We start from the raw sequence: 15603 nt of genomic DNA, 5'->3' as shown, positions 1-15603 counted from the left end.
ACAAAAATGTACGTACGAAATTTTATATAAATATATATAATTACAAATTAAAATAACAAAGAATATTAATTATAAGCAATATTTAAATATCTTTCAAAAATGTTCGCTAATAAATGTCATTTTTTAATTAATCGGTCGCTATAACGTTATAATTATATACCAAACACTCGCATAATTTACACCCAAAGACAATTCGTAATTTCACTTTATCTGATTATGTGGCCGACTTATCGCTCGAGAACCTCGCGCTCGACGCAATAAAATAATTTCTGCCTTCTCTCTCTTTCTTTCTGCACGTTGGCACACTTCTTACGCGCGCGATAACAATTTTATCTGATAACGCACGTTACATTTCGGCGAATCGGTACGATGATTGTTGACCGGAGTTCGCTAACCAGAGCAGGAAGTATGCGATGACTTTCGCGGAAACTACCGAGACGACCTCGAACGGCGTATGCAATTAATCTTCCCTTGTTCTCTCTCTCTCTCTCTCTCTTTCTCTCTTCTAAGGTCAAAATTATACAGAGAGAGAGAGAGAGAGAGAGAGAGAGAGAGAGAGAGAGAGAGAGAACGTAATTATCTTATTAGACGATTTCTAGCATACTCCTTAAGAAATTTTTGTTCCTTTTTTTTGTATTTTATTTTATTCTGCTTTTGTATATCTCTGTATTAAATTTCTTTCTGCGAGAGACTTTTAAATACAATTGTATCATAATCAAAGAAGTTTTATAAAAATAAAGAATTATACGTATATATGTGTATAATTCTTATATATGTGTATATGAATATATCGAAAGAGGAAAAGATGATACGTTATGACCTAAAAAATGAAAATGATAAAAATATCAAACAATATAGAAGGGTGAATAATCAAAAGCGTGATAACGACTTTGTGCCAAAAATTATTTTAGCTACCATTGTAAACACAATTTGTGATTTGTATGAGCTAACTGTGACACGTTAAAAGCTTCGAAAGAATTGCCGAAAAGAAAAGATGACACATACATTGTGACTAAAAAGAAAATATAATAAATGTCAAACAATGTATCATAATAGAGACTGAATAATCAGAAGCGAGACATAATCTTGTGCCGGAAATGACTAGCTACCGATGTAAACACAAATTCATTGTGTGACTACCTAATACGTGAAAGTTTTTTGAAATGGTTTTCAACCAAAGAATAAAAGAAAAGAAATGAAAAACAATAGGAATGAAGAAGCCGACCGAAAAGCAAAAGGAAATTTCGAACTATTACTACGTTTGTGCCCACGTTGCATCTATTCCCTTCGTCACGTTCCCCCTTCTTCTTGACTTTCTCCAATGGCTTCTCAAACCGAACAAGGTATTATAAACGAGAGTGAGGAACGAGATGATGCGTTGTTTGTATATTCTCGCTTTTCGACTGTCGTTCCCGGCAAGGGTTCGACAGAAAAAGGGTTCATTAAGAAAACGGTACTTTCCCTAAAAAGGATCTCCAACATTTTTTCCACCACTGATAAAAAAAAAAAAAAAAAAAAAGAAAAAAAGAGAGAGTAATAAAAAGTCACAGTAGATACAACGGTAGATCCGGATGCTTTCTTTTTCTTTCTTCCCTTGTATACATGTGCAAGCGTGGTAAAACGCTACGATTTCCTCCGACTATTAAAACCCCGTATGCTCGATAATCATCGGATTAATCGCTTCTGTAAAATAAAGCGACTCAACTTCGAGATGAAAAATTGACAAATTTCATCCTTTCTCTCCTTCTCTCCCATAAAAAAGTATTTATGGTTCAAGAAACTTGTGAAACAGTGCCGCTTCGAAGAAAGGTAGACATCCATAATAAATCATAGAATTGAATTGACAAAAAAAAAATTAACTATGTTGAAAAATGAGCTTTACTTTCCTGTGCTTTAAAGAATTTCCCGTCATTAGAAAATAAAAAGACAGAGGAATACCTAGCGTGTTATTCTTGTGCTTTGAAAGGGTTAAGAAGTTTTGCGTTATGTTCTTCATTTTGGCAGAAACTTTTTGTTAAAAAAGTTTCACCAAATGATAAAGATTTCTAAATGAGATTTAAAATAAAAGTGAAAGTGAACAAATCAATAAAGTTCAAGGCACAATAAATAATATAAAAATATAATACGAGAAATAAGAAAATAAGACAATATATTAATATATCGCACGATAGTATTAATAGTTAGGAGACTTAAGCAAGATTAGACATTAATTATAATAAATGTAATTAAAATTAAATAAATGTAATTGAAAAAGCTGTTACGATGTTATATTATGACTGGAAAAAGTACAAAAATTAAATAAATATATGTGTTTTTCATATCCGTATTATAAATTGTTCTCAATTATATTTTTTATATATTTTAACAATTTTAAATCGACATTTAAATCCTGAAAAAATCAAGCCTAATAATAATAATTTCTAAACGATAAGAAATTAAAAATAGAATTATTGGAAATAAATTTCAAAAATACAAAGCATAAATCTTTAACTTCATTTAATTTCACTCACATACACATATGTGTGTGTGTGTGTGTGTGTGTGTGTGTGTGTGTGTGTGTGTGTGTGTGTGTGAAATTAAATGAAGTTAAAGATTTATGGTTTGTATTTTTGAAATTTAATTTCCAATAATTCTATTTTTAATCTCTTATCGTTTAGAAATTATTATTATTAGGCTTGATATTTTATATATGTATATATATATATATATATAGAGAGAGAGAGAGAGAGTATCGTAAAAATATACATATAATATTAAAACTGAAAAGAGAAGGAAAATATTATTTTTTCAATAATTTACTTAAAAAAAAACAGAAATTAACCATTTAACACGAATTTAAGTAAAACTTACGTTCGATATGTTTAAAAAACTGTTGAGAAACAATTAGATTCTCTTTCCAATTCTTAATATTGTTAAAAAGCTAACAGGAAAAATATAGCAGCATCCAAAAACACGTTACGACCAGTCGAGAAATTTTATTTTTTCGAGACTTGTTTGTATATAAAACGACATCCGGTGTATCCAAAAGCAATGTCAAATCTCGATCGAAGAGACACGATCGAGCCGAGAGAGATCGAACGAGTCGTACGAGCGATACGCGAGAGGCTTTAATTTTGTTGGGGTTGGGGCAGGTCACAAGGTATTATCTGGCCGGGTGCGAGAAAGAGAGAGGAGACGGCCTTACAGTGTGATAACGATTGTGGGGCCCGATTACGTGAAACGAGTCGACAAATATCTCGATTCCGCCGCCGTCGCTTTGTAAAACGACCTTCGACGGCGCGGCTTGCGTAATATTTTTATCGCCCGAAATTACGCACTGGCCCGACGCATATGCGTGCGCATTGTATGATGGATTATACGAACTGCGTTTCGACACAAAGTACGAGCACAAATTTATTTTTACACTGCCATACATATATGCTTAGTGAAAAGAAGAAGAGAAAATATTTTTATTATCCTCTCTAATTCTAAGAGGAGCGTCCTTCGTTGTTTATTGATATTTTTAGTTAAATTCTGTTCGAATTTAGAAATTAGCAACTAAAAAATATACGCTAAATTGAGTCGCGATGACACAATAGCTACCTTATCGTAAGAATGACACGGTGATGAATGACAGCCGCGAATTGCGTATGAATTGTATATACGACAACTTGACAGAATTTGTACCGTTAGATAGGTCTTGAAATCAGCGACCAACCAATATATCGCGATTAATATGTATTATGTATGAAGAATCTATGTCGACATTGAGTGATAATCTTGCGATTAATCCCTTTCAATTCAACTCGCTGAGCAAACCAAGATAAATTTTCATAGATGCTACAACATCTCTATGATATTATTTTACCTCGCGCAATCTAAAGTGAAGTAGGAAATCTTTTTCTAATAAATTTCAAAATTTTTCAGATACTGCCGTATATATTTCGTCTCTTCTCTTTTTCGAAAATCAAATCAAATCAAATCGTGATTTATTTGCCGTTAAAAAATATCTAAAACGCAACAGAGGCTTGAAAATCTAAAACGGACTCTTATCGAAACATCTGATGGAGGATTTCCGGAAACGATAAAAAGTACGAAGGCGAAACACGATGAGAGAAAGAAACGCGTGTAGCGATAAGGGAAAATATACGGCGCGTAATAAATCTCGACTTACGGTATCGTTTCATGAGGTTCTTCTTGTAGGGTTTAGTGCCGGGCGGCCTGGACCGCGACCGCACGCCGCCGTTCTTCTGATTGTTGTCGGAGCACGAGTCGTCCGAGTCCTCGGAGCAGGTGCGGTCTTCCCGCTCCTGGTTGTACTCGGACGACGTGGCGAAGCATCCGCGCAGCCTGAGCGCGGCCGCGGCCGCGCGATTACCGTAATCGTCTGACAGATCCTTGCGCTCCCGCTGATCTGGCCCGTCATCCCGGTCCTCCCTGGCAAGCTCCGCGTAATCGCCGACGCGGACGCTCAGATCCAACGGCTGATCCTCGAGCATGATTCTTCGTTGCACTCTGTCGCCGGTGCGAAGAGACTAGACGCTCTTCCTCCTTCTCCTCCTCCCCCTCCTCTCCCGAATCCCTTCGACAATCGATAGATCCTCCCCGCACACTACCAGGACACTTGGTACGGCATCTCGTAATCCTTTCGCGAACGTGTGTTATCCCGCACTTTCCGATGCGTCGACGATAATATTACGGCATTGCACTCGCCAGGGGATTTCCCCGTACGACGACGGACGGCGCACGACGGACGTGTCCTTCGAATCGTACCTCGAACTTCCTCTCTTCTTCTCGCGGGGTGCTTGTCCTCCCGCTGCTCTACGACACCGACGCGGATGCGTCTCACTTCCGGCAAACTTAATCGGCAAACGAAGGGTCCGATTATTTACGTCGAGTAGATACGAATGTACGATTCGTTCGCGTGGGGTAAAAGGGACGGAGAAGGAGATCCTCTCGTGAAAGACGGCGGAGGGAACCTGCGCGAAAACACGGTCCGTACTTTGAGCGGCGATTCAAATTCCGCTCGCTTTTCCGAGATAACCGCGGCGCGAGGTTTCCGATGACTCAACCCGTTCACTTATTCGAGCGCTCTCACCTCTCGCGGAACGTTCGCCAACGCGGTAAAAGTCAGCCTTCAACGATGACAGCCGGAAAAAGCTGTCGCGCGCGAACAAGAAGGTCTTCAACTTGGTCGATCACTCTGTTACTTGTCACTATTGCCCGTACACAAAATTCTACGGAATACCACGCGCTATATAGTATATTTGCTCGCCCGCAAAGACCTTCGAAAAGGGAGGGAAAAAAAAAAAACAGAGAGAGAGGAGAGACAGGGACGCGATCGACCTGCCGGAGCGTAACCGCGTTCTCCTGCACCGAGGCTACGGTCGCCGGTGGCACACTGACTGACTCGGAACCGGGGTAGCCCGCTAGTCCAGACTCTCGCGCGCGTTCACTCACTACTTCTCCAGACTCTCACACTCCGACTCCGTGCGCCGGACTCACTCTCGCTCGCGCACGTCGCCGCGTCGCGTCGCGCCCCGCTTCCCGCGCCACGCTCTCCTCCTTCTCCCCCCCCTCTCCACCCCGCCCCGCTCCGCCGTGAAACGCTCTTCGAAGCTTCGGCGTTCGGCCGTCTTCGTCGCGCGGCTTCGGCCGCGCTCGGCTCGGCGCGCCGTCCCCGATCCCCGTCCGTCCGCGCCGAGCCAAGAGAAGCACCAGTCGGCGTTGCGATGCGGCGGCTGTCACACGCGTATGCGTCAACAACACGGTACCATTACACATGCGATGCGATGCGACGCGATGCGACGCGACGCGACGCGACGCAACGCGCGGAATATGCGTAGCCTACCGCAATGTCGGATCCCGTGACGCCCTCCCTGCGGAGGCAACGATGGCTTGGGGTCCCGCTTGGCCTCTAATAATAAATGTCTCTTTTTTCTCTCTCTCTCTCTCTCTCTCTCTCTTTCTCTCTCTTTCTCTCCTCCTTCTTTACTCGCTCTGTCGTTCTTTATCGTTCATCTGCACGAAGGAAAGCTATTTTCCGTCTATTGGGATAGGACACCTAACCGAAAGCTCGCAACGGGTTGCTGACGCACCCGTACCTCTCGCGTGACATTAACCTTCAGTTGTCGGGAAATACAAGTAGTTTTGAATCCCAAAATAAACTAGAATAAAACAAGTGAGGCGAATAACAGAAGCGCCTATCACGCTCTCGAGAATAAAGCATCGAGCGCGCACGTAAAATAATATTTAAATAAATAACAGATATGTAATACATATAGTTTAGTATATATAAATACCAATAGCAAATATAATCAATAGTATATACCTACGTATAAATAACAAATAACATTTCGCAATTTTATTTGCAGAAATTGTCGGATATGATCGTTCCTTACTTTCTATGCAAGAAAAATGTTTAAATGTAGTAAATTATGAATATTAAAAAAATTAAGTTAAACCTGAATATTGATCAATAAATTTTTAGTTTGTACCATATTCAATGCTAAGAAATAAATAAATTAAGAGAAGAGGCAACGTGTCTAATTAAATCTAAGTCGAGAGGTCAATTCTGAAATTGCAAAGTATCTATCTCCGCGGTGAGGTATCTAAATTTGTATTAGAAAATCCTTTATCTCACTCTTCGACATAAAAAATGCAATCGTATCTCGTTGCAACCGTCCCCATCGTCAAACAGAAAATTCGATGGCTTGCTCTAGGCCCACGAGGGCCCTCCGATATTGTTTCCGCCTTGATGCGCGGGTCCGTCAGTCGCAGGGAAGGAGAAGTCAGTCGCGAGCACGCACGGGAATGCTAGCGACTCTTCGCGGTATAGGTGAACGTGCGTGGTCGAGGTCGCCGGGAGAAGGAACTCTCTTCCTTCCAATCCGGAGTCGACCGCGCTGCAGCCGGTAAACACAGGTGCAACTACGTTGCTCTCGAGCGGTGATACGCGAATCGAATTTCGAAGCGGTGACGTTTCGTAATTCGCGTCGCGCCGGTCGACTCACCTTTCGTTCACCAAAAAGGCGGCCGTGCGTAGGCGCTGTGGCTTTTAATCCTTTCTCCTCTCTGTGTAAAAGAGAGAGAGAGAGAGAGAGAGAGAGAGAGAGAGAGAGAGAGAGAGAGAGAGAGAGAGAGAGAGAGAAAGAGAAGAGAAAAATCAACTTAACATTAGTTTCCGAAAAGGAATGAACATCGAGACGGTCGAATAAATAATTTTAATTTAATTTTTGCATTGATCTCTGATGTTTCGATGATATCCACGAATATATCTATTACTTTAATGTTAATTTGCTTCAAATTACAAATCGATGATGTTAATAGATTCTGGGAGCATACTGTTGCGCGCGGCTATATTATTTTCCAATTAAATAATTTTTAAAATGCAATCTGTTTATTATGTTCCTGAACGCAGTATAATTTCACGTGGTGGCGACGATGAGTATCGTATATGTATAATGTTCGTTCGGATTATCAGCGGTCTTATCACTCGACTATCTCTTGTTCTCGAGCGACATCGAGGCCTCGCGAACTCGTACGTTGCACGAGGGAAGCCCGGCAGGCCCTGAGCAGCGAAGAAGAAAAGCGCTTTATATATCGAGATGTTCGATAGATCGCGATAGAGAGGCTGCAAAATTATTGGCTCGCCGACTACACGCGATCTCGTTGCCTCGGGAAGGATATATGTATAACCGGAGACAAGAAAGAAGCGCTCGCTTCCCAGAACTCATCGCGTCATTGTCAGAGGATTTCCTCAACGAGAACACTGCTCCTCGTCGATGACGTCGCGCGACGTCCAAACAAGTCCTCGCCATTGCAATTCCGTTGTCTCGTAAAAAAGGAAGATGTACCAAGCGGGCGAATAGGTCGCATTAAAATTTGGATGCTGGAGAACCAAAGATAAAATATGGAAATGTAATCATAGTTGGTAAATAGATGAAAAAATTCATTCCAACTCTAATTAGCTGATTTATATTCTTTTAAGTCATCTTCAAATATAATTTTGAAATATTTTCGCTCATGTTTATTCTTTTTAAACGTTTTTTTTTATCTTACGCGATTCAAAATTTAAGAATCAAGTCTAAAATATCGCGCCCCAGAGAAAGTCTAACAATCGATAGGAATAAATGATTTTGTGGCAACCCGGAGAATTAGTAGAGCGATCAGTTTCTTAAATAAAAATTCAATTCTAACCGCATTTGTTATTACTAAAAACACTATTCGCCATTTTGTAGCAAGAGTGAAAATTTCATTTTGTAATATGTTGGATACAAATACGAATAGTCGTTAATTAATTTAACATTGTTAATACATGATCAAAAGAGTTTATTAATTAAAATAAATTATTAAAATATTGGATTCTTTTCTACGAAAAACTTTTCTCTTTACCTATTAAATGATGTACAGACCTGAGGAATCGCGAACGATCGATTGAGACATAATTAAACACATCGGTATAAAATTATACAGCACCAATCTCGAAGATTACTCATTTGAAAGTATACATTCTCTTTTTTTATATACTAAATGTTAAAGTAAAAAAAGCACAAATGAGAGAGAGAGTGAGAGAGAAAGAAAGATACATCTAAATCTGACAGCGTTATATCGTAATCGACGAGAAGAAATCTTGTTTCATCACGTAGAAAAGCTAGAGAGCAAGTGACATTTTCCGATACCTGTCGGCTATCCGTGCCACCGCGGTCTTCCTTAGAGGATGAACTCATCGATCGAGGCACGAGTCATGCCGCAGTATCGGACGCGAGAAATAGTTTGAAAGTTTTATCGCGGCTCGCGCAGCGTGAGGTACGATACTGTACGCACGTTAAATGCCGCATCGGTATGAGAGCTCGTGACAAATCGCCCTTACATTACAGAGATCGATCAACATTCAATCCCCAGATGTGCGTTATCGCAATCCATTCACAGACATTTTCATTTCGATACGCTGGATGTCTCGAAACTCGAGATCTTTGTTTATAGAAATCCTGCATAAAGCACATTGTCTTTTTAGCGTTCTCAGCAGCACATAAAGTTTTTTTTTTTTTTAATAATACAGAATATGCCATATACTATAAATTAAAAAAGCAATTAAAAAAAAAAATACTTTTCACGTTAAATATCTACATAATTAAAACCGTATTAAAAGTGAGGCAAAAATTAAAAAATGAGTGAATTTTTAAAATACTCTTTGGACTTTGTGGCGAACTTATCTCATACCATTATATACAGAAGCGGAATCGTTTCAAAGGAGCGACATTTAAGTTTTTACGACGCGAAACGAATTTCTGCCATCCACGATGGCGGGAGACATCTGCATTAAAGAGTCCTGCATGCGTGTAAAGAGAGAGAAAGAGAGACACTGACGTTAGTATCCTCGATTTGTCGTTCCTCCGTGGGGCAGAACCACGTCGACGGGGGACCGAGTTATTTTGGCACAAAAACGACCGACGGCTCCGGGAGAGAAAATCTCGTAACTCTCGTTTCGATCACAAAACAACGCCCATCCAGGAAAAGTGCGATTTCTAATCCGTCACTCGCGTTTATCCAATTAATATGACTCATTGTATTATTAAACAATAGATGTACTCGCATGACTATCCTCCACGATTTTGACAAGTTTTTAATATGTTGTGTAAAGTGAAATATTCAAGACAATATATGGGAACTGTGTTTTACTTTTGCTCCATTATTTTATTGCAATCTCTTGATGCTGATTCGACACATATTTGATGTAAAAATTTAAAGTTTTATAATATTGAAAACATTTCGCGAACATTTCGTGTCTCGCAGAGTTTATGAATAACTTCAAACTTCAAACGTGCTAAAAATATCATTCTTCACAACTCGTGTTAAATGTCGGAAATTTGGAAAGAAATAGCATGTAGGATTTTTTACTACATTACATAACACACACACACAGACACAAAACAGATTGAAATATTAGTTTTAGATGAAAATCTACATTTGTTGATAAATAATGCATTATCATTCTTTCTGTTATTTTATTTACTACAAAATGTAAATTATCATTTAAAACAATATTTTAAACGAGTATTATACAGTTACTAAAAAATTTCAATAAAATTCAAAAATCTTTTTTCTGGATTCTCTCTATTACAAAATGGCCATGTCACGCATTCGCTGAGATAATACGCTCGGCTTTAATAAAATGTCGCGGAAGAATGGTCGCATTTATTTTTTACCGGCTAATTCGGTGATATACGACCGAGTGACCCAGAAACACGACGGTGTCTTGATCAGTTTTGAGCACGTCCAACCGTTGAGAGGCGATTACGCCACTGTCATAATTATGACAAAAGGAAGTATCAGCTCTGCGCGTCAAAAGACATCGTGACGCACGATTCGTTTCTAATTTTGTTTCATTTAAATTTTTAAACGATATATAAAGGTATCTCATCACCTTTTATAAAGTTAGATAATGCAACAAGTGCATTGACGCATGAATCTTTCTTTAGAATCTTTCCGCAAAAGTAACAATTGCGTTTTTAATATCAAATTCAATTTATATTAAATAATTAATTTTTGAACAATAATTAGTGTAATAAGTTTCACGCGCTCCTCTTTTCAATCTATATAATTCCAACACTACTATCACACCTAATACAAACATATTTTTTATTTAACAAATTTTTTGCGCACGAAGAAGTTGGTAGCATGAAATTACTAATCGAGGAATGCAAAGGATACTCTAATCAATGCGCGTCATACTTCGCCTATTTTCTTCAGAGATATGGGGAAAGGTTATAATCTCTCTTCAAGTAAAGATAAATCCTACGCTTTCTTTATTTCTTCGGCCATTACTCCGCTATCTGTTATTTATCTCCACTTCTTCATTTATTCTCGGCATTATTTTTATTTATTTATTTAATTGCTCGTTCATTTTTCGATCTATATTTATTTGTTTTATTCATAATTGACGACCAACAAGGCTAAATCACATGTATTACATATATTAGAACCCCATACGCGTGACGCGTCCGCTAATTATTTATCGCAATATCGTCGTAGTAGTACTAGTTTGCCGTTCAATTTTCTGCATGTAAGCGTCACGTTCTCTTTCTTCGACTTTCTACGTCGAACGCCGTCAACCTTTCCAATTGTCATCTCGATCTCGTTGTGCCGTACGCTAAACTTTATTATACAATTGATTTATCGCTCTTCAAAGCACAGGCAAGTTTTGTCACTCACAATCTTCTCTCAGGTAGCAAATAGTTCAAAATTGTACCGAGGATTTTTGGGTATTCTCGTAACTCCTTTACACGTTGTTATAATTGTAAAAAATTTCTTCAATTTTTAAGAATTGTCAAGTAAGCTTTTGTGTAAAATGTATCTTTCCAGAAACATATATGTATAAAAATACCGTCGTCATAATACATCGATTCAGAGTCAAAGATAAAAAAAAAAAAAACATGGCAAAACATTATCATAAAACTCTCGGAAAATCATGGGGCTTTCGTGGCCGCGAGATCGCGGTGGTGGAGAAAGATGTTTTAACGAATGCATTTAATTAACGATGCCGCGAAACGATTAACAGTGCGCGTGGACCGCGGCGAAGAAAGTGCATCCCGTCTCGTTCTTTTCTCGCCGTCCTCTCCGTCGTCCCGCAATTAATATCTGATGCGGCGATTCGATTAAATGGCTTAGAAAGAATTAACACGAAACGCCGACTTGCATGCGCCTCCCAATAATTGCAGCGCGTCGAACTACTCTCGCTACACGAGAGAAAATATAGTTTGCGAAAAAAAATCTCACCGCCGAGATTTATCATAACATTGCGAACTATTTACGTATCTCTGGAAATAAATGTCGCAAATTCCACGATCCATTACGCAAAACAACCGCAATTATTTTATCAATACCTACGATATTGGGGAATTATTTATTTTCAACTAAAGTTAAAAAGAATTTGATTATACCATCGTTATTTCATAAAATTGATCATTATTATACCAAAATATGAGACAAATCTAGCATTATCGTAATTTTTATTAAAATTATTTCTGCGATGACAAACAACTCAATTCATTCGAGATATTAAATATAAACGTTATATATAAAGTATTATGTTAAATAGAGACTCTGCGATAAGATAATGGGTAATCGAGCGTTACAATTAAGAATTAATAGGCATCAAAGACGATGCGTCGCGAAAGTTTCTCTAAATATTGCGTGATTCGTTAGCCTCGCCGGCGTGGAAGCGCCTTTAATTTTTCGCTATTCTTGCGGGAAGGTGAAAAGAGAGGAGGAAGAGACATTAGCCGGTGATTCAGTCCGAGACTAACGCGCACTTTTCCTCGACACGTTTCTCCCCGACGCGGATGATTTCCTCTCCTTTTTTGCCCCCTCATCATTTCAAATCATTCAAAGCAAAAGGGCAAATTTAAGATTTTGCGATAAACTTCATTAAAGATTTCAAATGTTCATGATAATCTCAGATTTAAAGTCCAACAGTATCATAAATAAAAATAAAAATGCAATGATTTCTCGCGTATAATAATAACTCTATCGTGTATCTTTTTATATATCTTTTCAATGGATATCAAGTTTGCAAGTTTTAATTTTTTAATTAATTAATTATATCATTGCGAAAATATTATAATTAGAATCTAATTAACTATTGTAAAATATTAATTTTGAAGTATCGGTAATATTATATTAATCAATGAGGGGAAAACTATCGACAGCTCGTTAAATTTGATCCTCTCTAGATTAGCATTGGATGGAGAAGCAACAACAAGCGTGGCGGATATGCCTGAAGGTGTCAGAAACCGTGAAGGAGGCCTCCTCTCGTGACTCCCGAGACTCTTCAAGGACACGAGGGTGGCGGATCCGCCAAGGCGCGCGAATGCGCGCGCGCACCACTCGCACCGTCTCGTTTTCCTCCTGTGAAAATCACAACCCGAGGCAAGTAAACGCGAGTGAAAGAAAAATCGCCGGCGAAATCGCCGTCGCGTTCCACATAACAACGGCCGGAAAATTTTCCTGTCGCCGGTATTTTGTTGAAAACAAGTGCCGTATAATGTAAAATCATTTCTTTCATTTCGCGTGTTTTTTTTTTTTTTTTTTTTTTTTTTTCTACAAAAGTAAAACTTATCAGTAAAAATATTTCCCGAAATCAATAAACTTGAATATTAAAATAACAATCGCAGTCGTAATGAAATTGATCGTAAGATGCATCTTGGGATGTATTTTTCACGTGCAAACAAAAGGATATTTATATCTTCTTTCGTAAATAAGTTTTCGCAATATAATTAAAACAGTCACGTCTGTATCATCGTCATCGTCCTTCAACCAGGAATCCGGGAATTCTCGGTGTTGCTTCGCACCGAGAAGATAAGGACCCCTTCGTCCCGCGCGTCCCGCGAAGCGTGGCGCGTGTTCGACGAGCAGTTACGAGAAGGTGCCAGAAACCGTGAAGCAGTCCCGTGCATGCGACTTTCCAAGGACATACGCCGAAGAAGAAGAAGAAGAAGAAGAAGAAGCAACAGAAGAAGAAGAGAGAGAGGAAACGACGAGATGGGCAAAGAGGTGGATAGGGCGCGCGAGAAGAAGGAAGAACGGCGAAATAGGAGAAGAAGGAGAAGAGAGGGAGAAGAACAAGAAGAAGAAGAATCCCCTCAGCTCACGTCCGCGAGAACCGGAAAGATTCTCTCGATCCGCTACGAACGGCTTCCAAGGTCCGCGATCCGTATTCCAACGAGACCAACACGCACAGCCGGCCGTATTCACGCACGCACGCACGCACGCACGCATCGCGTACCTTTCTCTCTCTCTCTCTCTCTCTCTCCCACACGCGCGTCTCGGACGCACGTCCGGCCGCGAAGTTATTGTTTAAAACGTTCCCCTTTATTGTGTCTACAATGTGTTCGGTCGCACGCGGCCGGAACGACCGGGAGGGCCTCCACTTCTTCCTCCTCCTTCCTGCTCTGCTCGTTGCTAAATACGCCTTTTGCAATTCTTTCGCTCGGTTACGTCGCGCTTCTCCGCTCTCGTCTTCGGTCGGTTGATTAGCGGTCGGAATCGGCCGCGTATCATCGCGAAAGATTTATCTCGACTACGGACCACTCTATACAGAATATCTCGATTCCAACAGATTTCGTTTTTGCTACAATTTCCCTCATCGAGTTAATGTTGAATTTTTCCCTTTGTTTCTGTCTTTTAATCTCAACCGGTTTTTCCATTACAAGATCTCCACTTTCAATCTTGATAGAAGCGATCGCGTGGAAATCGACCTTGTTATTATTGATGTTATTGTCATTTAGTTTATATCATGTAGTTTTATTTTGTACGCTTTATTTGCATTTCGTCATTCTATATTCTTCTAAAAATTTAAAGAAAACACAAAATATTATTTTAAATAAAACATTTTCAACAAACAAAAAATTACATCTACATTTAATTATATAAATAAGATTATAAATGAGATATTTAAATTTACTGTTTGTTGAATAAAATTATAACAAAAATTAATTAGAATAAATACTAACAAACAGAAATGCATGTTTTTTGCTAAAAATTAATTTATTCAAGATATAAATTAAGTTTGATCAATATAATTCAATTAAGCAGATTATCGGTCTTTGTCATGTGTAATTATATAATTATAATTCCGTCTCTATCATTTATAATCCTAAATATCCTCAAGATTGTAACGTTAACTTTTTTTTTCATTCATTCATTAAGATTATTTTTAATCTTAATTTGCTTCTGACTTATTGATATGGATGAAAAATTTTCCGCTTTTATTTCTCTGCCAGATATGTTCCTCGTGCGGTGGTCTATAAATAATGAAACTAAAATCGCATCAAAGTCGTCAATTTTAATCGACTTGTATGATTACTCCTTTTCAACGTCGCGGAACTTCAACTCGGCCTTCTCGTCGTGAGACACGGAACGGATATATACCTTCGAGAAACGTTTATTGTGTCTACCAGAGAGAGTTACCCGGACTGACTGTACACCCAGCTTGGCACAGCTCCACGCTTATAGCCGTAAACGCAACATGGTTGCACTTTCGTTCTCTCTGTTCTCGTTGTTCGCTGGCGAGAGATGTCGAATATTGCCGTTCGATTCGCGGAGGCGAGCGAAGATTGCACGAACGAAAGTGAAGCAGATCCGCTTTGCTTTGAAGACGTCGACGGAAGGTTTTCTTCTGGCTTCCTGCTTTGTTCAAGATTTAATAAACTCGAGATAGAGATGTCTCCTCTGATAAACATAAAAAATGCAGAAAGCTTTTCAGGGAATTGTGATTTCCTTCCACGTGATGTTCAAATATGTGTACGTACTATGTTTCAAAATTCTCCTATGTTTTGGCAGTCTTTTCCTACACAGCTTGGTATATTAAAACAAAAAAATCACATCTTGTCCGTTTTTGTCGTAGAGTTATACATATCAATTAACTCAGTTATGTTAAAAGTATGTGATAAAATCCTAGTGTACGGTAGCGAGATTTCGAGAGGAAGATCTATCTATACGCTACGTGACGCTAATTCTACATTCCCGACAAGGAATCCGTCGTCTCTTCGAGAGTCGCGCTGCCCAAAGATCGTGTCGTATCTCCTTTTCTCGTGGAGAGTAAAGGGGGGAAGAAGAGGAAAA

General features: G+C 39.0%; 1 protein-coding gene across 6 annotated transcripts in view; it reads right to left on the bottom strand.

Annotated features, from left to right (window-relative positions):
- Eip74ef (Ecdysone-induced protein E74) overlaps nucleotides 1-15603 on the bottom strand; it is a 188081-nt gene that overhangs the window by 53064 nt on the left and 119414 nt on the right. The window contains exon 1 of one of the 6 annotated variants that reach the window (XM_072896091.1): nucleotides 4154-5468. The exons of the other annotated variants lie outside the window; for them this stretch is intronic. Coding sequence (XP_072752192.1) covers nucleotides 4154-4478 — 325 coding nt within the window. The 5' untranslated portion in view covers nucleotides 4479-5468. Of the gene's footprint in view, nucleotides 1-4153; nucleotides 5469-15603 lie in introns of those variants that run through there. 6 annotated transcript variants of the gene reach the window in all.

This window comes from Anoplolepis gracilipes, chromosome 7, assembly GCF_047496725.1.
Source record: "Anoplolepis gracilipes chromosome 7, ASM4749672v1, whole genome shotgun sequence".
Lineage (NCBI taxonomy): Eukaryota > Metazoa > Arthropoda > Insecta > Hymenoptera > Formicidae > Anoplolepis > Anoplolepis gracilipes.
This window is presented reverse-complemented; position numbering and strand designations above follow the sequence as displayed.